The 24,082-nt window shown below is 37.4% G+C and overlaps 1 protein-coding gene across 12 annotated transcripts in view; it reads right to left on the reverse strand.

Annotated features, from left to right (window-relative positions):
* Positions 1–2,597: 2,597 nt before the first annotated feature.
* Positions 2,598–24,082, reverse strand: part of BPTF (bromodomain PHD finger transcription factor) — a 137,636-nt gene continuing 116,151 nt past the window's right edge. For 7 of the 12 annotated variants that reach the window (XM_012747366.3, XM_012747364.3, XM_012747362.3 and 4 more), the window contains 8 exons: positions 23,567–23,649; positions 23,066–23,291; positions 17,059–17,384; positions 14,039–14,212; positions 13,116–13,308; positions 11,489–11,573; positions 8,196–8,382; positions 2,598–3,496 (listed from right to left, as the gene is read on the reverse strand). In XM_012747366.3, the coding sequence (XP_012602820.2) occupies positions 3,460–3,496; positions 8,196–8,382; positions 11,489–11,573; positions 13,116–13,308; positions 14,039–14,212; positions 17,059–17,384; positions 23,066–23,291; positions 23,567–23,649 (1,311 nt within the window). In that variant the 3' untranslated portion in view covers positions 2,598–3,459. Of the gene's footprint in view, positions 4,285–8,195; positions 8,383–11,488; positions 11,574–13,115; positions 13,309–14,038; positions 14,213–17,058; positions 17,385–23,065; positions 23,292–23,566; positions 23,650–24,082 lie in introns of all 12 variants that reach the window. The other 5 variants (XM_075994689.1, XM_012747370.3, XM_012747365.3 and 2 more) reach the window with 2 other exon arrangements.

The following is a 24,082-nucleotide window of genomic DNA, read 5'->3' on the forward strand; positions in this document are numbered from 1 at the left end:
TAAGCTGTTACTTTAGAATTCAAGGGGGAAAAAGTATTTGTTTTTCTTTTGGTAGGGAAAGGTCTATAAAACATTTTTTTTTTTTTTTGGTACTAGCTTTTCACAACTACCTTTTAAAGATATCACTTGGCACTCTTTATGTTTCTCTTGAAATCAATTTTAAGGCTGACCAAACACATGTATATGCAAACATTTAAAAGCTGACCTGCTGCCTACAATGCATAACCTCGATATCAGGACATATTTGAGCAAGCAACAAATAGATAAAACAGGACTTTATCATTTTAAAAATATAGCTTATTTCTTTAGTTGACTTTGGTTCAAACTGGATCAAATGGTGTTATCGTCAAAAAACAGTTTTCAGTATGTATCTTCTAAGTATGTAGAGGTAAGCTCAGACTGTTTCAGAATTAAAACTACTTTTCATCTGGCTCTTCCTCCCCCCACCCCCCTGCCCCAGTACTTGTAAGCCATTGCTCTGTCCATGAGATAACACCATTCTAAAGGACATAAACACTGTAATAACTAACCACGTAGCTCTGTAAGTGTGCAGAGATGTGAAAGGCCACCAAAAACAAAGAAGCAGGAAGTCTGCCTAATAGAAATGAACAGAAATAGGAAAAGAACTTTTATTTGCAGATTCTAGGAAGGTAGATTACAAACAACAGCAAATCTCAGTGTCTCTAAATAACACTCCAGGCCACTTTAAATATAAAAAGGTAATTAAGTGTTTTACTTTAGAAAATATCTCTGAAAGTTCACAATTTCTTAAAACCTACTGCAGGATATGAACTACAGTGCAAATCCTGCAGAATTTGGGTAGGAGAAAAAAACCTTAATATTAGGAAAATACTTTTTCTGAAATGGTCTCAAGGATTGAGAACTTGGCAGATGAAGCATAACAAGCATTGAAAATACTTTTAGCCAAGGAAATCTGATGCAAGTTAAATATATTTACAGGTCCAAAGCTGGGGTAGAAACATCCTACCAGTACCACAAATGTGCATTCTACTCCTTAGATTATTGAAAGCAAAACAGCTGTAATATGTATATCTCACTGAATAGCAGAAGCTTGTCAAAGAATACTCATAGAAAAGCAGCTTTTGGAATTATGTTTTATAAGAATGCATGTTTTTCAAAAATTACTTTTGAAAGACTAAAGCTCTGTAGTTGATAAAACTATGTCTTTATGTATTTATATGGTGATAGAAATTGTAAAATACTTTATACCATTAAATACATGTATGAAGTTAACATCTTTCTGGTCTCAGGATATCCATAAAATTTACCTGTTTTGTACAATTTGGCAATGCCAACAGCTACAGAAAATATATCAACCAACAAACCATTGTTTCATTAGAAACTGCACCAAATCCAATGTCAAAAACATTACTTTATTTTCTAGGATGAAATGTCCTATTAAGTACAAAAGAATTGCTGTTTAGAATTTGCCACAATTTGTTAAAAACATAGCAATCTATTGCCTACAGGTAGGAAAGTTCTTGCCGCAACAAGTTTTAAATGATTAAGCCCATATATATTTATATATATATGAATAAATAGTACAGAAATACTGTGACATGATGAGATGCAGAATAACTTTATAATTCATTAAAATGTAGAATTCTTGCATCAGCACAGTGCATACAATATGTAACATTTTTTAAAAAGGACAAAATAACCTATATTTAACTACTTCCATCTTAATATTTTAAGCAAAAACTTTGTTTCCATGTTTTCATACTGAGTAATTAGTCTCTTTAGTTTGTAAGCATAGGTTTAACTGACATCTTTATGTACAAAAAGGAATGGGCTTCATTAGATAAAATTAACCCAGAATAACCTGTACACCTGAGCCTGTAATAAGAAAGAATCAGGAACTGTAGCAACGTCTCTCTTTTAAGAAACTAAGGTCTGGGAAAGGTTTTGCATAGCAGGGTGACATTAAACAGAAGAAAACTTTAAAAAACAATAATTAAATTCCAGAACTGGGTAGGACAAAGCTAATATGAATTAGTGCAAAATCTAGTAAAATTTTTGCAAAGCTGCGTAATCCACTATGGCAGATTTTATAGAAGCTATTATTACAATGCAGTAGTAATACAATGAGTAAGAACATTGAAAGGAAAAACATGCAAAATACACTTTCCTCAGTTGTTTCCATTTTCTTCTTACTGCTTAAACTACTTTTCCTCATGTGGACAAAACAAACAAACAAACCAACTCAACCAACAAACAAAAAATACAAACAGGATGAGGTCATCTGAAAAATGCCCTTCATAAAATATTAGTTGCCCTCTGTAACTGGTGATTTGCCTGGTACCAAAGAATGTACAGATGAAGGCAATGTGTTCTGTCACATTATCTTTTTCATTAGTACGATCAATTGATGCAACAGGATTAGCACCCCTGAAAGTTTTTCTCTGATGTGATGACAATGGACTGGGAATTATAAAATGAAGGGACACTGCTGTCCTGGAGAAACCCAGGTAGGATTAAATTCCTCTGCCTTTCATCACCTTGCAGCCCTGCAGCCCTCCCTCCCCACAAAGGCTTATAGATAATCATTAGCGCACATTCAAAGACACCTCCGTCTGTGGGAGAAAAATTATCTCCATTTATTTTGTTTCATATACATCCATAGTTGAATTTTAATACAAAAAGGAAAAATTAGAATCTGACAAATGTTTACAAACAAGATACCTTCAAATAGATTTTACTCATTTTAGCCTGGTGCAGAGTAATTGACAAATTGTACTTGTTATATTCAAGGCAACAGAGTCTGTAGTCCAGGACCACTTAGCCCAACCTTTATGCAAGCTTAATTTTTATCTACCATGAACAATAAACTCATTTTGATTCCCAGTTGTGTGTGTGTGCACATGTGTACATAGCAGCTCCTTTCATAGAAAGAAAAGACATCTAGAGGTTGTCTTGTACTTTTACCTACAGGAATCATGATAAGATACAGGATGGATTACGTGTAACCGGGGCTGGATTTTATAAGAAAAAATAATTAGCTGACAAATGAGGGCAGCAATAAAAAAGCGTCTTTTTTGCAACAATAAATAAATACAGTCAAAAGTTTTCTGTGAGACTCTAAACCAGCTTCTTCACTGAAGAGCAGACGTGGCATTTCCATGGAGTTAAACTTGACCCCATAGTATCTTTTTTTCTTGCTTTCTTTTTCTTTTTTTTTTTCAATAAACAAAGTTTTCCCGCTTCTGCCACAATAGTAAAACCATTTGATCTTGACAAGATAATGGTGTCGTTGACTTTGCTTTTCTCTTGTCCGTTGGACAAAATTGGCCAAGAATATAATTGGACTGTTATGACCAATAAAAACGAAGTTTAGGTCTTGTCAGGATAGCCTGACTAAAAACATCTGGCTCCTTAATTTAAAATAGTTCAGATAACCAGATTCTTGCTGTGTTTTATGTTAGGGTAACACGCTGAACTTTAAGAAGCTGTAGACTGCAGTTTGTTGTTATGAGACCTACAGAATATAGAAAAAAGGGAACAATTAAGCACCCTTCATTTTTGAAAACAATGATGCTTTATGCGGATGCCAAGGCCAGTCAGTCTGGGAGAAGCAGCCATGTTCTTTCACTCACCCTTGGCAAGCAAATATAAAAAACAATTAAGAAATTTTTAACCTATAATATTAAAACGTTTCACTGTACACTAAACATGATAGCTCACTGGAAAAAGCCAATATTTAAAAAAATAGATATATTTGTCTAATAAAGATTACAACATTTTCAGCCAACAGGACAAATAGAGACATTTACAGAAGCATTACCATTGTGGTAAAAGGTGTGTGTATGTGTGTGTGTGTGTGTGTGTTTATTTACATTGATTTGGGAAATATGAAGGGAAAAAAATTATGTTAAAAGAAGAAAAGTAGCAATATTAAAATCACATTTTTCTATTAAAGTCCAGAAAGTCTCCCTTCTAGTTTCACAGTTTTATTCACAACTTTTCGTTAGTAAACCAAATTACTTTACAGTTACCAGGACTAAGTCAAAATACTTTATATTGCAATAGCAGATAAATACAGTATTCCAAGAGTTTACAATTTTTAAATACATTGTTCAACATGGCTGCTAGAATAAATTGTTTACTACTATACATCTTTCTTTGACATTAAAAAATTATATTAACTAATCTGAACTTTTTGGGGGCAATTTTGAATTAGGTAATCACGTGGTACAATAAAACAAAGAGTGACCCCAACATCCAGTTCTGATTCCAGTTAAAAATTCAGACTAAAGATATCACAATCTGTAAGAAAAGAAAGAACACGGATGGTATAAATGATGAATTATAACAAAGTGCAGTAATGAAAATAATGAGCAGACAACGCTGGAGATCATAAATTAAAAATGGGGAAATACAGCAAAGGAAATACTGGAAATCCATAAATAAATCAAGTTTCAATGACTGATGACTTAAATGTTTCATTCTGCCTTAGACCTGGAAATCAACAGAAATTCCCTATAAAGGCAACAGTGAGTTGCCTTTACTCAGCTTTTTACAATGCAATTTAAGCAGAATTGAGCAAACTTCTCAATTCAGCTCCCACATTCTTTAATGAAAATTATGTAAACGAGTATATAAAAAGCTACATAAATAACCAGGCAGCGAGACAGCCTAAGAGCTCAGGCCCAGCCTATGCCTCCTCCTTTTCTTCCCCGAGTCCCTTTGTTTTGCCAGGCATTGTCCTCTCCTCCATCAGCAGCTGCTACCACTCACCCTCCAAGGTCTGCCTGCAAGCCTGGAGCGCGTGGGATTCCAACCCCTCAGCTTCTACCTCACAGTTACTGCCCAAGGCCTTTCCAATTTAAAACAGCAATTTTAGAAAATTTAATGGGAGGAATAACTATGACACACGAAGCAAAGAACACAGAGGGGCTGTAATGAGAAGCTGAGCTCCTCTGTCCTACTTTACCCAACCTGAAGTCCAGGCTCCTTGGGATCAATCACTTTGATCTTTCAGTTCTTGGGTTGTTAAGATTTCAAATACTACTATTTCTTGTTGTATCAACTGTATTTTTTTAAACTCTGCTATGACAAATGAGAACCAGGTTCACTTAACCACTTTCCCACAACTCTTTTTTGAGTCCAAGTTTTATTTCTGTATAATTAAAAGTTACAATGTCCTACGTTTTTTCTATAGGTTGATTCTAAAATCAATGTAGTATTTACATTATTATGACCATATAAATCTTTTCCTCTGTGGCACTTTGTCTTTTGCTAAGAGCGTGGGTATTCTTATACAGCTTTTTGTTTTTTGTAGAGATTCTCACTGCCTTTCAATTTTTATCCTTACATTCTTTGGCTTAATTATAGCCTTATGTTTTTCTGTCTAAAACAAATTATCTAATGTATGAATTGTTTTCTTTCTCCAGACATCTCCCTCCTGAGAATGGTCCACTCTCTTCTACCATGTGGATTGCCTGCCATGAAGGCCTGCTGTACAAATGTCACCCTGGGTCATCAGAGTAATTTTCACTGCTTTCTTGAACTTCTTGTTTCCTGAACCCAAGCTCTTGTTTTCTTGATTTGTTTCCTTATTTTTCTAGCACACATATTGCCAAGAAAGGACACACTTTCTGAGTCCTTACATGACTGACTAAAAATGCATTTATCCTGCCTCTACACTTGATTGTTAAGCTGGACACAGACTTCTAGGATGAAAATCATTTTTCCTTAAACTTCTGGATTTATTACCCCATAATCTAGCATTAAATGTTGTAGTGGAAAAGCCTGATACTAGTCTAATTCTTGTTATTTTATATGTAATCTCTTTTATCTTCTTTACGAGCTCTTTAGAAGAGCTGCTTTTATCCTTGGCATTTGGAAATTTTACAGTGATGCACAGGAGTGGAACTTTTCCCATTTGTCCACCTGGTTTGTTATATTTATCAACTGTTCCTTCCACCTCCCCAAAGAAAGCTGGGCTTTTACTGTATTCACTGCTAAATTCCCAATGTCTGGTACATATCAGGTTCTCAATAGCCACTCACTGAATGAATGAATTCGTTTTGCTGGAATTTAGGTCTTGTGCCTCTTGGGAAATTTTTCTTGTATTAATCTTTTGATAATTTCATCTCCTTTATCTATTCTGTTCTTCCTGGAATTTCTATTAAGTGAATACTGTATACTCTATATTTCTTCTTTCACATTCTTCATCTCCTCGTCTTTTTGTTCTTTACATTGGGGAAGTTCCTTGATTTTAACGTTCACATCTTGTAAGAAGTTTGTGTTTTTTCTAATCATTCTTTTTTTTGTTCTCAGATTGCTTTTTATTCCTAATACCCTGCTCACCATTTTACAGATGCAATGTCATCTGAAAATTCTCTCAGGATACAATGTAGAGGTTTGTTTTCCTTTTTAAAAAAGTTCTCTTTTGCTTTCTCTGGAAATCTATTTTTCTGCTACACCTCGACCCTTCTCTTCACACTGTAGGGTTTCCTTACACGCCTGGCCGTCCCTGGGTGTGTTACACACTTCAGGGTAAGTTAACTGACTAGCTGTGTGCCTGGAGGGCCCCGTGTAAGTGTGCAGGGCTTATGGAAATGAGGGTTCTCGGCGTCCACAGTACTGACACTGGGGCTGGATCTCTGCTGTGTGGGGGGCCATCCCTACAGGATGTTCAGCAGCGTCTCTGGCCTCTGTTAGGTGCCAGCACCACCCCGACCCATACACAGATCTTCAATGAATCCCCCTTGTCCTTTTCTTGCGCCTTCTATCATATTCCAAAATCTCCACATGTGGGAGCTCTCTGGGGTTCCACTGATCAGAAGCTGTCACCTCTGCTGAAAACCCCTCAAGGAAGATTCCGGGCTGTGGCCTGCCTGCCTTCATCTGTCCATCTCTCCTACCTGCTTCCTATATTCCACAATTTATAGTCGGGAGACTGCTGAAAGCTCATCAGCAGACTGCTTTCTACTATATTCTCTTCACTACTGTGAGTTTAAGCCTTCTCATTCCTTTATTATTTTATTATTTTTCAAAGGACTCTGTCATATTAAGTTTTCTTCCACTTTAAGTTTTATAGCTAATGGGTTAAGAAATAGAGGATGAGAAAAATGACAACATTTTAGAGATTCTGTGAAGTTTCTTGGTTCAAGCCTGCCTGCCTGCCTGCTTTTCTTCCTACCTAGCCTACAGTTTTTGATTCCTTTACTGAGAAGGTCACTGGATACTTTAGCTGGGTTTGTGCTTCACTTTTGTTTTACGTAAACTGACTCTAAAGTACAGTTGTTGGTAATGACCTACCTTGCTACAGGAGAAGAAAAGAGACAAAACACCCTACAGGTTTTCCTCAGAGCAAAATTACTAGGTACTAGAGCGTCGATTCTTACACTGTGTGCAGGTCCTTTAGGAGTCGGTCAGGTAACATACAGAAGCCCAGGTCCCAGCCCAGTCAAGGGCCACCCATTCTGAGAACCTAGGGACATCAAGCTGTGGGCCAGCAGATGGGGATGGTGAGTAATGAATCTCAAGGGCTTTGGAGTGGTGGCAGCCACCATGGGAAAGGAAAAAAAGAAAAACAGGCCTCTGTTGGAAGGAAGAGAACCCTGGGCCTGAGACGGGAGTTAAGGGAACGAAACAGAAGGGCATTAAGGTCACCGTAACTGAATTTCTTGCAAAGTTGCTCAATGCTTTTGTGTTACTAGAGGTTCAAAGAAAAGGCCTATGAACTTAAAGTCTGGCTTTGCCCAGAGAAAAAATATCCAGAAAAAAATGTAACATTTTATGATTTCAAATATATAGCAAATGTAAATTAAAGAGAAAGTATTTAAATGCCCCCCCTTTACTCTGCTCTACAGAACAGTCATTTCTATACCTCCTACTCCCCTAAAACTCAGCGACAGCAAAGCTCTTACTACCTCTGTACCTGCCCTGTGGCATTTAATATAGCATCTTGTATTCTGTAAGCATTTGATAAATGCCTTTTTAATTTAAAAAAATGACTAATTTTAAGTAGATCAAAACCCCAGCAATTTCCTATTATTTTTTTCTGTCCATTTGTCCTTGGCAGTATAGCATGATAATAGAGTCTTAACGTTTTTTAAGATTTTTGGTTTTAAGTTTCAAATTTATCATAAACTGCATTGGCTAATTCCTTAGACAGTAGAAAGAGTTTAAAGAGCTGAATTAATTTAGGACTGAATCCACATGCTCACCTGCTAGCCTTGAATCCTTTCAACTTCTGTACAAAGAATGACTCAAGAACTTCTGCACACTGGTAAAAAGGGGAGTCACTTGGATTGTAGTAACGACAGTTATCAAATATTTTGGTCATATCTGCCACAAATTCCGTCAGCTTTTCATAGTATCGTCTTTGTACTCTTTCTTCCATGGTGGCGAGGTCTTAAAAACATAAAATGTAAAACATTTTCAAAACTTTAAGGTTTTTCCAATGTGAGTATTTCCCAAAGTTGTGACAAACAAGAATGTATGTTTACTGTCCAAACAGTCCTGGAACCAGGCCAGCTCACCACTGGAGACTATTCTGTAATTCATAAAGAGCACAGGAGTGCTTTCCCAATTTTGTTTTTGATTGAGGTTCTAAATATAAATCCTGGTTGCTGTTAAGGTTCTTTTGTTTGGTTAACTGCAGAGACAGCTCTTCATTCAACTGGTTTGAGATCAAGGAAGCTACACTAACATGATCTATGCATATCTAAGTATAATAAACTTTTACACGTAAACAATTAAGTATAGTGTATGTACGTGGCATCTGAAGGAAGGGGCAGTCTTGGGGACTAACCCCTCAATCTGTGTCATCTGATGCCATCTCCAGGTAGACAGTGTCAGAATTGAATTGAATTAGAGGACACTCAGCTGGTGTCCCCTGCAGACTGCTGGATTGGTTGTTGGTGGGAAGAAATCCCCACACAATTCTTAGTGACCAGAGGTCACAGAAGTCTTCTGTGTTGATTGTTGTGGTGTGAGAGCAGAGGAAAACAGTTTGTTTTCTTTCCTCTTAGAGCAGGTAAATGCTTTGGAATATAATGACTGAGCTAAATCTACCAGAAACCTTGGGTCCTAGGAGAAGGTTGTATTTAAAAAAATTTAGCACACAGTTTTATACAAAATCTGGGAGAGTGAAAGGCCAGTGATATCAAATCAATCTAAGATTGACAGACAAATAATACAATTCGACTCAAGTTAATTTTAATGTAAAAAATTGATTTTAGAGTTCATACAAAAAATAAATGTGTGGCCAGGCGCTGTAATTCTAGCACTCTGGGAGGCCAAGGTGGGAGGACTGCTTGAGCTCAAGCAGTTCGAGACCAGCCTGAGAAACAGCGAGACCCTGTCTCTATGAAACATAGAGCGGGTCCTGGTGGCATACACCTGTAGTCCCAGCCACTTGGGAGGCTGAGACAGGAGGACTGCTTGAGCCTGGGAGTTTGACATTGCTGTGAGCCAGGCTGACGTCATGGCACTCTAGCTTGGGCAACAGAGCAAGACCCTATCTCAAAGACAAAACAAAACAAAAAAATCCCAAATTGTACACAACAAAAAAAATCCATGAATGGCAGTGATTAAATTTTAATTTCATACAATTGAGAACGATCTAGGTCAATAACATAGCTGATGTGAACAAGGTACTGTTAAGTTATAAAAAAGGTACTGCTAAGTTTATACTATACAACATTAATTCATATAAACCTATTTTTGTTTAAGAAAACAAAAGCTGCTGATCTTGTTGGTTCCCTCAAACCCCCAAAGGAAACTACTATTTTCATACGATTTTCAATTTAGTCTATATCATTCCAGGTATTTTCTATGCATTTCTAAACATAATTATGTACTCTTAGAAAATAAATATTTACTGCTTAAAATCTAAGCATTGTTCTGTAACTTTCATTTTTTTTCCAACAACACATCTTAGAGATCTATATTTATATACCTACCTAAGAGATACATAAGACAATATTTATCTTGGTATTGACAAAAACAAAACCACCAAAAAAACAAACCAAACAAACAGGAAAACAATCTAGCTCTTCCAAGAATTTTGGTTAAGTTAGAGTATTAATAATAGGCCATCAAAAGCCATTAACATCAAGTTGTTGAAGATAACACATAGGAAAATGTTTGCGCTTACTGTATGATCTCAGTGTTAACACACATGTATACAAGAACACATTAGAAGTAATGGCTATCCCCTATGTAGATGGCATGCTGGTTCAGTGAGAAAGAGAGGAAAGGTACCCTTTATCTTTTTTTTAAACTTTCTATAATTAACTTGTATTATTTTCATCAGCAGAATTTATTAATTTAATAAACACCCCCAGCTGTCTCAAAGAACACTATATAAATCTGAACTATGTACTACTTCCATCTTCAACATCATGACAGGTAACAACTACTTATTTGTTTCTTTTTCAGAGATAGTTTTAACTAAGTCCTTGTTTATTTCTTCTTCATGTTTCCCCCTCTGCCATCACATATAACCTCTTCCCATTTAAAAAATGCTTAGCTGGCTTTAGGAGCACAATTCTTTTTTTTTCTTGAGATAGAGTCTCGCTTTGTTGCCCAGGCTAGATTGAGTGCTGTGGCATTAGCCTAGCTCACAGCAACCTCAAACTCCTGGGCTCAAGCGATCCTACTGCCTCAGCTTCCTAAGTAGCTGGGACTACAGGCATGCACCACCATGCCCGGCTAATTTTTTCTATGTATATTATTAGTTAGCCAATTAATTTTTTTTCTATTTATAGTAGAGACAGGGTCTCGCTCTTGCTCAGGCTGGTTTCAAACTCCTGACCTCAAGCAATCCGCCTTCCTCGGCCTCCCAGAATGCTAGGATTATAGGCGTGAGCCACCACGCCTGGCCGAGGAACACAATTCTTTCATTAGCTGGAACTAATCCTTTGGCAGCTTTTATTATCTATGTTTTAATTTTTATAATTTATTTTGCAGATAAGTTATTTTTTAATACAATCATTTATAGCTATTCATCTGAATACAATTACTTGTGGCTGTTATTACCATTTTTTCTGGGAAATAGGCTATATTCTCTTGGATCTCTATTGTGAGTCCATCAGATTCGCTCTCCTTCAAGAAAAGATGAGAAAGAAGTGAAGGGAAAGAACGGGGTCACACAGACCCCCAACCCATTTATTGATTTCATTCATTCTTTTATAAAGCTGCACAACACTCCACTCATATACCATTTGATATAGCTATTCCTCTATTGGTGGCTATTTATTTCATTTCCAATGTTTTTGCAATTATAAACAATGCTGCAATGAACAACATACTTGTGCACATGTAAATCCTAAGAAATGAAGTTGCTGGATTCAAGGGTATGCACATTTAAACTTTAATACCAAAGGACCATACCAAATTTATACTCCCACCAGCCTTGCTCAAGATGGTCTCATGATACAGCAATTTTATGGATGACAAATAAAATAGCTGCTGAAACTTCTGAAACAGCTTACTATCCAACTCAAGTACTTACCCATGGGTTCCTTAATAACACCATAATAATCTGGTGCATCATTAGGGTCTACTGGTTCAAGGAAAGGCCAGGCCATCTTATGTGCCTATGATGAAAAAACAAGCATCATTACTGTCTGGTGGAAATACCGATTCCATTTAAGTTGAGTCACTCACTACATTAATCAACCCTTAAACTCCAAAAGTCAGTTTTAAATTTAATAGATAAATTATTTATAGTAGATGAGTTCTGCTCTAGTCAACAAATTACCTAAGATGAGCACACTCTATAGTAATAGTCCTCAAAGGCTGGTCTGAGGACCTTGGTGTCTGGCATGGAGCAATGGCTTAGGAGTCATGAACTGTGCACTGTGGTCCCTATATGATGACCTGCCAACTGAGTAATGCTGGCACTGCAATCACATCTGTAAACTGGGGTGGGATGTGTTTGAAGTGTAGAATGCTTGGTTACCAGTGCTGGTTAATAAAGTGGCAGGGGTGTGGTGTTAATTAACACTCAACCATGTATTAAGACTATGATTCTCTTTCCAGTTCTTTCCAACTTTATGACTATAATTACAACAGGAGAAAGTTTCAATATAGCGCTCTATATTTTAACTGTATCTCTATCACTTGTGATTCCTCCAAACCAACCCTATCTCCTCTCCTTTTTGAGACATGGTCTCACTCTGTTGCATAGGCTGGAGTGCAGTGGCGTAATCATAGCTCACAGCAACCTTGAGTGCCAGGGCTCAAGTGATCCTCCTGCCTCAGCCTCCCAAGTAACTAGGATTACGGCAAGTGCCAACACTTGGCTTATTTAAAAATGTTTTGTAGAGACGGTGCCTCGCTATGTTGCATAGGCTGGTCTTGAACTACTGGCCTCAAGCAATCATCCCACCTCCGCCTACCAAAGTGCTGGGATTACAGGTGTGAGCCACCACACCTGGCTCCTATCACTTTTTAATTTTTATAAAGAATGGAATAACTAGAATATAATCAAATTATTTTTCAATCTATGGGGGTGAGATAAAGTTTTCTTTAAAAATAAAAATTAAATTAAAAAAGCAAGTTATTTATTTATTTTTTTTTTGAGACAGAGTCTCTCTTTATTGTCAAGGCTAGAGTGAGTGCCATGGCGTCAGCCTAGCTCACAGCAACCTCAAACTCCTGGGCTAAAGCAATCCTACTGCCTCAGCCTCCCAATTAGCTGGGACTACAGGCATGCACCACCATGCCCGGCTAATTTTTTTCTATATATTAGTTGGCCAATTAATTTCTTTCTATTTATAGTAGAGACGGGGTCTCGCTCTTGGTCAGGATGGTTTTGAACTCCTGACCCCGAGCAATCCGCCCACCTCAGCCTCCCAGAGTGTTAGGATTACAGGCGTGAGCCACCGCGCCCGGCTAAAAAAAGCAAGTTATTTTAAATAAGAGTGTTAGAGAAACAATTGAGGTGGTGGAGGGATATGGTAAACCTCACGATATTGGCATGTGAAGGACTAAAGTTTGTCAAGCACTTCAATGGACAAGCTGGGAGTCAGTAAATAATCACATACTCTAAGATTGGAAACTGTAAACCCTAGAAATGTTTCCAAAGTCATGCTGGCTGACTTCATTTTCTAACACTCTGCACAACGGTCTCTCACCTGCAAGGAACGCAGCACCCTCTTCAACCCCTCATAATCCTTCTCTGTTAGTGGTGTGAGCACTGTCATGGCATCCTCTGTCGACTGGCACTGTGGACAGACATACTCATCAATGAGCTCTGCCTCACTTTGCAAGATGCCAACACAGCGCCCATGGTACCAATTCTGACACCGATCACAGCCAATATAAAATCTGCAAGATCCGAAAAGGAAATGTGAGTTCAAAACAGATAGTATAACATTACTTATAATTTACTTTTAAAAATAATAAAGCATGCACCTGAAAATTTGCTAAACTCTGGGATATAAGATAGTTTTAGTATTATGGCTGTTTTAATACTCTTAAGATTGACATTCCAATGTGTTAATTTAGTATTTTTGATGTTAACAAGCATTAAAAGTTTATTAAGAATATTGTGTAATATTGGAGAACCAATTTGAAGATAAATGTAAAACATTTAATCAATTTTGAAGCTATAAACAAAAATAAAGCCATAAATCTTTCAACTAGTACCGTATCAAGTGGGAGCTCAAAATCCTATAAGCTAATAACAGAGTCTCAGAGCTTGTACCCAAATTAGTGTTTTTCTAACCTACAATAAAGCACCATTTCAAACACTGATAAAATCCAAACAAAGTCAGGCTATTTTAATCTCATTAATTTCTATGTTACATATTGAAGGATCAAATCTACCATTAAACCACATTTTTCCCAATGTGTCTCAAACATTCACTATGAAGCAACATAAATTTTGAAGGGGAGGTAAGAGAGAAAAAGAGAAAAAAATTGAAAAGGAATTTGTAATGTAAGTGTATAATAAATGTATAAAAAATCTTGCCTTTTATTTTAAAATAAATAAGTAACCAGTCAGAGCAATTTGGCTTCCTAAATTATTAAATATGATGCTCTTATCAGAACTCACTGTGACTCATCATAAGGTGTTCTGCAGATACAGTACAATTCCTCACTGCTGCCCTCTTGTGCCCGTTTACAATCATTACAGATGTACACATCCATTTTCTTAGCCTCCTTTTCTGTGATGCCAACACATTCTCCATGATACCAGTTAGTACAAAGATCACAGCCAATATAGAACCTAAAAGTATTCACAATGAAAATGACAATGTAATTGTCATTTTGAGCTGCATAGTACTTAAATCTGTCTTCCCTGCCCTGATTCACTTTCTTACAGGATAACTTTCTGCAATGAGTCAGCTAAACATCCTGAATCCAACCATTCTACCGCTGGCAAACTAAGTATCTGACACTATATCAAATGTGGAAACATAAAGTCACTCACATCAATTTCAACAAATACACTGTTTAGTGAAATATGGGTCTTTAAAAACATACTGGAATTTGAAAAAATAAACAACATACTGATGGTAATGTCTTCCTCTTAATGAATGTGTGTAAAACTGTAACAGGCACAAAAACCAAAGCCAAAGAATCAAAGACTTACATCTGTCAAACCTATTCCACAGAAGCCATTGCAATATCAAGGCTATTTCTTAGATAGGTTTGAAAATGTATCTCACAATTTAAATTTAAAAACAAAGCAAAGCGCAAACACCAAGTAGAAGTTACACTACAAGGAACATGCAGGTCAGCCAGGTGTAGAAGATAAATGGTCAAAATATGATATGAAGAAGAAAACTAAGAAAGGTACATGTAGTAATTCAAGTTCTACCAAGTTTCCCAAATAAACATTGGTATTTAATCTAATTAAAAATCACCCCATATAGTGGATTATGACATAGGCCAGTTTTTAATTTAATATAGTGTTTGTGACAATGTGGAGAGTGGCTTGATTAACTAACTGGTAAAGATCTGGTAAGGAGCTGCTTCAATTCAAAACCAGGGACACAGGGCACAGAGAACAATATAAGGGTAGTTATCCAAAACCGTGTGTGGGTTCACAGTATTTGGCAAGGTAGAGCTGGATAAGTGTGTAATTGTGGGTAACTACATACAGTAAACCCTAAGGCCTTTGTATTAATAATATAAGACCCCTAACAACAAAATAAAAGGTAACTCTATAATAAACACTTACATAGTATTAGGGTACGTGTTGACAGGTGCTGTGTAGGAACACCATGTCAAAGTCATAGTGAGACTGGCAGGAATCACAGGGAAGCAGACTGGCCTTGCTGATAACACTGGCATTCTTAGTTCTCTCAACGCATTTCTTGGTAGATTCACCTGAAGCTTCAAACTGACCTACTTCGTGAATGTGAAGGAATAATACACGGCATATGGTTTATCCTATTACCACTAACTTTTTTCTTTTTAACTATGATTTTCATTGCCACAGGTGGAGGTCTTCCAAGGTATTTTTGTATGTTGCCTCCACAGGGTGGTAGGCTTTGTGTTCTGGAAGTAAGTTCAGGACTTGAATTTCAATTTTTAGTCACTCTCAATAGATTCCCAAACAATCGTAGTTTGGGATGAGAGACTATGAAGTACTCCTAAAAAAACACTGACTCATCCCAACTAAAACAAGGAATGAATGAACCTGGTATACTGAAATGTTAATAATGACAAACTGAAAAATATGAAATATCCACAAAATAATGAAGCAATCTCAATAGAACGAGCACATGTACATGTGCACCTCATTTTACGCAACTTAGATATCGCAAAAAAGTTGTGTGAAATGAATTTCTGTGATTGGAATACCTGATAGAGGCCAAGAATCCTTGTTATTTAAAGAAATCCTATAAACAAATCTTTTCAACTAAAAGCAAACTCATGTTGCTTTGCTTCAGAAATCATTTAGTGTATATTGCTTAAAGTGAGGCACACTTGTATTAAAATAAGGGAAAAATCAGTTAATAGGGTTCCACTTTTTACCTTATGTCTAATTTTCAATAAGACAATGAAAAGTGAAGATGCCTAAAATGATCTGTATTTAATTTAACATACAACTAAATCTACCAAAAAATTTTTTCATCTGGCACTTGCAAACAGATTATAATTTAGATAGTGCCAGCAGAGGAGCTTTAATGTTGCAACCTGAACATCATTAAGGAAAGTATGATTTTGTTTCATGAATTGATTAGGCATCCAATTAAGGTAGACATTAAGCATTCCCAGTTCTAAATGATCACATTTTAAAGCATAATAAACTTTTTGGTATTGTAAAGAATATTATGGTTAATTGTGGCTTAAAAAGCTGGCCTACATTTTAATGTTTAAAATAGAAGCTAAATATTTAATGATAGTCATGACCAAAAAACATGAAACTACATTTATGATTTAATGTCTCTAAAATCTTGTTTATATCACCAAATACAAGTCACAACTGTCAAAAACAGCTTCCATGTGCCAAATTTTTTGAGTTCATACTTGAGGAACAGGTGAAAGGAATAGTTTTTGGATTTTTCTGGATTGTGTCCCTGATGTGAAAGTAGGGACTTTAATAAAAATGTTAAGTGGAAATATTTCAATACAAAAACCAAAACTGCTTAAAATAAAACAATTAAAAAACCAAACCGCTCAAATTCAAAACCTCTTGCACCACTGACATTCATTCAGATGGTTTCTAGGATTTAATATAATTGCAGGGATTTGAACAGATGCCAGAAAGGATGGTCTTAATTTTGGGCAACAATAATACACCTCCTTCTCCAGACAGCATTACTGATTTGTTTGGAGTTAATCCAGAGGGAACAGAAAGCAAAGGAGCAACAGAAAGCTTGTTTTTGACAGAAAAGAATGTAACAAAAGACAAACAAGAATCACAAACATGTGAAATAGCAAATTTTACTTTACTAGTGTCAAAGTTAAGAATATCAGATGCAAGACCATAGCTCAAACATCACCCTTACATTTAACTATTTTCATTTATATCACTACCAATACACTCATTTCCTTCAAAACTATCAATTAAACAGCTAAACTTTTAAGAAAATAAACTAGAGCTCAAAATGATCTACTCACTTAGATTCATCATAAGGCGTTTTACAGATACAATAAAGCTTTGTATCCTTCTTAGTTTCTTTTGAGGTAGTAGTGATCATTTTCTTCTTCTTGGACTTTGAGCTTGAGTCTTTCTCCTCTTCCCGCTTCCTCTTCTGGGAAGCCACGGGCACGGTGGGAGTGGACAGGAGGCCTGCGTGCTGCGCGGCGGGCGGAGGGGGAGGTGAGGGTGGAGGAGCTGGAGGAGCTGCCATCACTGGGGGGGAGGGTGCAGCTGCTGCCGTGGCCTGCGCCACCTGCACCAGGTCTTTTTCTTTCTTAATTTTCAGGTCTCTCTTCAGCTCTTCCTGTTGTCAAAGACAATACAAGACTATCACTGATCTGGCCAGAGGACCTTACGTTACCCTCCCTTGTCGAAGGAGCTCTAAAGTTCAGCCTAAATGTAAGAAAGTGTAGTAATTCTGAACATGAGTTTTCTTATTATATCTTAAACCCAATTAAAACAATTAGAAATGGAAAATGAAGATTCCACAACAACTAAAAAGCTGCTAATTATAGTATCTTCGAAGGAGACCTGAAAGGAAGATAAACAAGTGTCTAGAAAGATATGTCCCTCCTGGCTTGCCGTTGACCTCTCTTGGTTCTTTCAGTGGTTACTCAGGAGGTGATTTCAAGTGTCACTGGCTGCTCTCTTCTCGCTGCTCTCATTCTGAGTCCTTACAATGAGACCGAACATGAACTGAACGTGAGATTCAAAATGTGCACTGACCAGCACAAAGCAGTGTGACAGTCACATTTGCCATATGCTCCTATGTCTAGGATTTAAGACTGCAGGAAGAGCTAGGCAACATAACATACTATTTTCTCATTTTGGATTTAGCCATAAACTAAAATTCTTACTTATTTTCGTAGGAAATACTTTTTAGCCACATTTTTGCTATTCAGTATTACAAGTTATTCTTTTTTTTTTGAGACAGTCTCGCTTTGTTGCCCAGGCTAGAGTGAGTGCCGTGGCGTCAGCCTAGCTCACAGCAACCTCAAACTCCTGGGCTCAAGCGATCCTACTGCCTCAGCCTCCCCAATAGCTGGAACTACAGGCATGCGCCACCATGCTCGGCTAATTTTTTCTATATATATTTTTAGTTGGTCAATTAGCTTCTTTCTATTTTTAGTAGAGACGGGGTCTCGCTCAGGCTGGTTTTGAACTCCTGACCTTAAGCGATCCACCCCCCTCGGCCTCCCGGAGTGCTAGGATTACAGGCGTGAGCCACTGCGCCTGGCCAGAAACATTCTTTTAAAAACTGCTAAACATTTGAAGGCATTCCAGGTATTAAAGGTAGAGGCAGAGTAGAGAGAGATAGAGAGAAATGCTTGACTCTTAATATGATGGTACAGTAGACAAAAGTAGAAAACAAAACACTGACTCTTAAAAAGTAGCCTGCATGCTGTCTACTATTTATTCTTCTGACCCCATTTTTGCTATTATGGTAGATTCTCTTACACTTTAGACACAGAAATAGATACAGAGACACACAGTAGCTTCTGAGTAGCAAAATGACAGTAGCTGCTATAAATGATTATTTAAATGAATTCTTGGACCTATAGGAGTTTTATAGATTCTAAAGCAGAGATTTGATGTAGATTTCTACCACAAAAATAACTAAATAAAAAAAAGAAAACCAGGAAAAAAAAACAACCCAAAACAATGTTAAGGATTTGCCTAAAGATAAGGTCCATCTGTACCTGACAGTTTGCCTAAAGCCTCTGTGTAGCATCCCCTGTCCCCAGGCACCAAGGGGACATACAATCATCATATTAGTACCTGAGGAAGCCTTTGAACATCACATCACAAAAATTTTGCCAAATAAACGTGAATGGCCCTGATTTAGTGAGTCTATTTCTCTGTTTAGGGTCTAGATAGCCTTCTAAGAAGATAAGCAGTGTGACTAATTATTCAACAGCTCTTTTAAAAAAGAGATGGAACTTTCCAGAGAAAAAAGAACAATGAAATCTTGAGTTTCATTTTCCTAATTTATATGATGTGATTATAACATCATGAGATGGATTTTAGGAAAACCAAGATGGCTAAGAGGGTACAGTGGGTACACACTTTGACCCTCCCTCTCCCTTCAAGAATATACCAATGATACTAAAATATAAAAAAGACAAAATTGAAAAGACAAAGTCACGCTTGGATAAGATACAAATATCTCAATGGCAAGGAGACATAAAAGTGCAAACAGGCTAACACTGCAAGCCTGCTGGGTTCCAGATTCAGAACTAAGAAGTGGTAGCCAAACAACAGTAACAGTTTCTGCAGGGTACAGAGGACTAAACATGCTGCGTGTGAGGTGGGTGATAAGAACAGGCTCCCTGCTTGAAATTAAGGGTTAAATAAGCTACACGGAGATTCAAGAGAGGAAACAAAAACAAACTCCTCTCACTAAAAATAAGCTTGCAAAACTTGAATGCTAAAAAATGAAAACAAACGTGAAGAAAGACAACCAACACAATGACAACCTGAATTCACACAAAATGAAATTAATCATGCCTGTGTAAAAAAAAAGCTTCCATAAAACCCCAAAGGACAGGGTTCTGAGAGCTTCCGGACATAGCTAAACACTTGGAGGTCACTGGAGGGTAGGGTGCCCAGAGAGGGCATGGAAGCTCTGCATCCCCTCTCACGTACCTTGCCCCATGCATCTCTTCCATCTGGTGTTGGCAACCTTTGTAATAAGCAGGCAAATGTTGAGTGTTTCCCTGAGTTCTGTGAGTTGCTCTAGCAAATTATCAAAACCACGAGGAGGGGGTTATAGCAATCTTGATTTGTGGCCAGTTGGTCAGAAGCACAGGTAAAATCACCTGGGGCTTGTGAGTGGTATATAAAGCGGGGGGAGGCAGTCCTGTGCAACTGAGCCCTCAACCTGTGGGATCTGTCACTATCTCCAGGTGAATAGTAAAAAAAATCCCTCACATCTGGTATTAGAAGTGACCTGTGTTGTGAGAGTACATATAGGAGACACAAGAGTTTGGTTTTTCCTACATCATCACAGGACTCAAGGCTGATTCCAAATTTCTGTTATTATTAACACTTTAATAAATGTCCTTGTTCATTTATCTTGCCTAATTGTTTTAGATGAATTTCTATAAGTGAAATAAACGGATCAAACGGTATCCCCTTTTCAGTCTTTTTATACTTATACATATTGATGAAATGTTCTATAGAAAAAAATGGCAGTTTCTAGAGAAAGGGTATTGTCTCTAAAAAAATAGTGTATTAGGTTAAGTATCTTTTTACAGGTTTATTGGGAACTGGCAATTTGGTTTTTTTTTTTTTTTTTTTGAGACAGAGTCTCACTTTGTTGCCCAGGCTAGAGTGAGTGCCGTGGTGTCAGCCTAGCTTATAGCAACCTCAATCTCCTGGGCTCAAGCAATCCTTCTGCCTCAGCCTCCCAAGTAGCTGGGACTACAGGCATGCGCCACCATGCCCAGCTAATTTTTTATATACATATTTTTAGTTGGTCAATTAATTTCTTTCTATTTTTAGTAGAGATGGGGGGGGGTCTCGCTCAGGCTGGTTTCGAACTCCTGGCCTTGAGCAATCCACCTGCCTCGGCCTCCCAGAGTGCTCGGATTACAGGTGTGAGCCACCGCGCCCGGCCGGGAACTGGCATTTTTAAATATTAAAACTGCTTGTTTATGTGTCTTATACATTTGTCTAGTAAAGTGTTCATCTTTTTCTTACTGACTTAAGAACTCTTTGAATTTCAGGATTACTAATTCTGCTACAAATGTCATAAAAACTTTTTTCCTGTTATCTGTTTTTTTTTTTTGTTTTTTTTTTTTTTGAGACAGAGTCTGTCTTTGTTGTCCAGGCTAGAGTGAGTGCCATGGCGTCAGCCTAGCTCACAGCAACCTCAAACTCCTGGGCTTGAGTGATCCTTCTGCCTCAGCCTCCCGAGTAGCTGGGACTACAGGCATGCGCCACCATGCCCGGCTAATTTTATATATATATATATCAGTTGGCCAATTAATTTCTTTCTATTTATAGTAGAGACGGGGTCTCGCTCTTGCTCAGGCTGGTTTTGAACTCCTGACGTTGAGCAATCCGCCCGCCTCGGCCTCCCAAGAGCTAGGATTACAGGCGTGAGCCACAGCGCCCGGCCTTGTTATCTGTTTTTTAATATTGTTGATGGTTGTTTTCTTAATATACAAATTTTCTTCTTCCTATGTTGTCAAATCTATTTTTTGGTGTCGCACTTAAATTTTGTTAATGCTTAAGAATGGTTTTCGCCACTCCGAGATTACAAAAATGATAATCAAGTTTTCTTTTAGTGTTTTTTGTGCGGGTCCTTTTGTTGTTTTTTTGAGACAGGAGTTCAGTCTGTCATCCTGGCTAGAGTACAGTGGTGTCATCGGAGCCCACTGCAACCTCAAATTCCTGGGCTAAAGAGATCCTCTGCTTCAGCATCCTGAGTAGCTGGGACTACAAGTGCACACCACCACCACCGGGCTAATTTTTTCTATTTTTAGTAGAGATGGGGTCTCACTCTTATTCAGGCTGGTCTAGAACTCCTGAGCTCAAACGATCCTTCCACCTCGGCTTTCCAGAGTGCTAGGATTACAGGTGTGAGCCACTGTGCCCAGTTTCTTTTATCATATTTGAATTTTTGATCTATCTGAAATGTATCTTAATTTAAGGTAGAAGGTAATATTTTATATATTTTCTGTTGCTACTGTGAACTGGCTCTTTAGTTTGTTACACTTTGACAATGATTGTAGTCTTAATGTTTATCTTTTAACAGACTACCTTATTGAATTCTCTCATAAATTTTAATAATTTTTCTCTTGGGGCTCTGATATGATAATCATATCATATATAATAACAATTTTGTCTTCTTTCTTAAAATTTTTATCTCTTGTTTCTTTTTCTTGGCATAACAGTAGCTAGAACTTCAGGAGATGCTAAATAACAAAGGTGATTGTTGGCACTGTTGTCTGGTTTCTGACTTCAGTAGGAAGATCTCTGATGTTTCAGAGTTATATAATGTTGATTATTTTTCTAATTAATATTTTCTTGATATTTCTCACCTTCTTAAACTGTTTAAGACACTTTACGGGATGTTTTAGATAGCTTACTTCTCTTTTAAAAAGTTATGTAAATAGGCCAAGGCGCTGTGGCTCACGCCTGTAATCCTAGCACTCTGGGAGGCCAAGACGGGCAGATTGCTCAAGGTCAGGAGTTCGAAACGAGCCTGTGCAAGAGCAAGATCCCATCTACTAAAAAACAAAACAAAACAAAACAAAAAAAAACAGAAAGAAATTAATTGGCCAACTAAAAAAAATATACAGAAAAAATTAGTTGGGCATGGTGGTGCATGCCTCTAGTCCTAGCTACTCGGGAGGCTGAGGCAGAAGGATCACTTGAGCTCAGGAGTTTGAGGTTGCTGTGAGCTAGGCTGATGCCACAGCACTCTACCCCGGGCAACAGAGTGAGACTCTGTCTCAAACAAAAAAAAAAAAAAAGAAAAAAACAATTGCGTAAATATGTATGAACACATGTGTTTTCATTTTTCAATAAATTTCCCAAGAAAGCAGATTAATGATGTCTACAGAAATCAGTTACAAGGAAGAAATCTGTCTTATTTAACGGGCACACTTTTTTATTCTTTCAACATTATTTTGAAGTCTGTCTACCTTTCTCATGAAACTTGGTTCCTAAATGACTTTTGGCAGGAGTATGTCATAGACAATAAAAGCCATTTCCAACAGAGTTCTACAACAATTTAATCAATACCTCTCAAAGTGGCTAGCTGACAGAATACATTGTAACTATACATTTAGATATAAAAGCTCTGTCTTGTTTTAAGACCTGTGTCCCATTGCTTTTCAGTCTCTGTACTATATACACAAATGGAAATTCTAGAAAACAAGCTAAAATTTTAAGTTTAACCAAAAAGTCAAGGGAAAAAGGAAGAACCTTGGATTCTGTAAACTGGACACAGAAGGAAAGGAAGTGCCCTCTTACCTGCACCTCGATTTGCAGGTCCTTGTCCAGTAGCGCCCGCTTCTTCAGGATCTCAGCTCTGAGCTGCTCTTTGTGCTTGAAGAGCAGAGCCGAGAGCTTGGTGGCGTTCTGCTTGCTACGCTTCTGCTCCACGCTCTCTTCCCGCTTCCGTTTTTTTGCGGCCTGTTTTTCTTCTTTATCTATCTTATCCAAAATATACTTCATCACCTGGTTACAGACAATCATTCTAGAGAAAAACACACACCTATGTAACACTGGGTGTTTATGACAGGCTCAAAACCTGATTCTTCTACACCTCTACGGATGAGACAAGACTTTCTGTGACTGGAAAGCTTCCAAGTGATTCAAACCAGTTTTGAGTAACTCTTAGTGCCAAGTATTCTCATTTAATGAACTTCAATCAAGGTAAAAAAATATATAAACTCAGAACTCTGTGCAAGTGGACGCTAAAGAGAAGAGACGAATAGACAACGAGACCCTGTGTCTCCCCGTCTCCCCTACCTTTGATTTTCTTCTCTTTCAGCTGGAGTCATGCTCTTTTTCTGTTTTAAATGTTCTATTACAGCATTATGCTTCATCACCACCTTCAGGACAGAACAAATTCAAAAGCACGTATTTTATAATGATCACGAATTAGCATACAGATAACAACAGTAGAAATCTGAGCATATATATATGTTTTTCAAAGAACCTTTAACAATTTTATATCATAATACAAATAAAATTAGCAGCTACAAGATGGCCTGGGTGCTTACCACGTGTTGGGCACCGTGTTGCGCTAATCACTTGACATTACCTCATTTATTCTGCAAAAAAGACACTGAACCATAGAGGTGATTTTATAAAGGAGATACTGAAACATAAAAAAATTAACCAACTTGTTGGAGATTAAATAGTAAATACTATGTTGAAATTTTAACCTGGCTGTTGTTCGCTAAAGGCCATGTTCTCCCAGGCATTAATTTTAAAGAGCTGCGCCTCATCCCCCTTTAGACAAAGATCAGGGCATAGACAGAT

The sequence above is a fragment of the Microcebus murinus genome, chromosome 18 (genome assembly GCF_040939455.1).
Source record: "Microcebus murinus isolate Inina chromosome 18, M.murinus_Inina_mat1.0, whole genome shotgun sequence".
In the NCBI taxonomy this organism is placed as follows: domain Eukaryota; kingdom Metazoa; phylum Chordata; class Mammalia; order Primates; family Cheirogaleidae; genus Microcebus; species Microcebus murinus.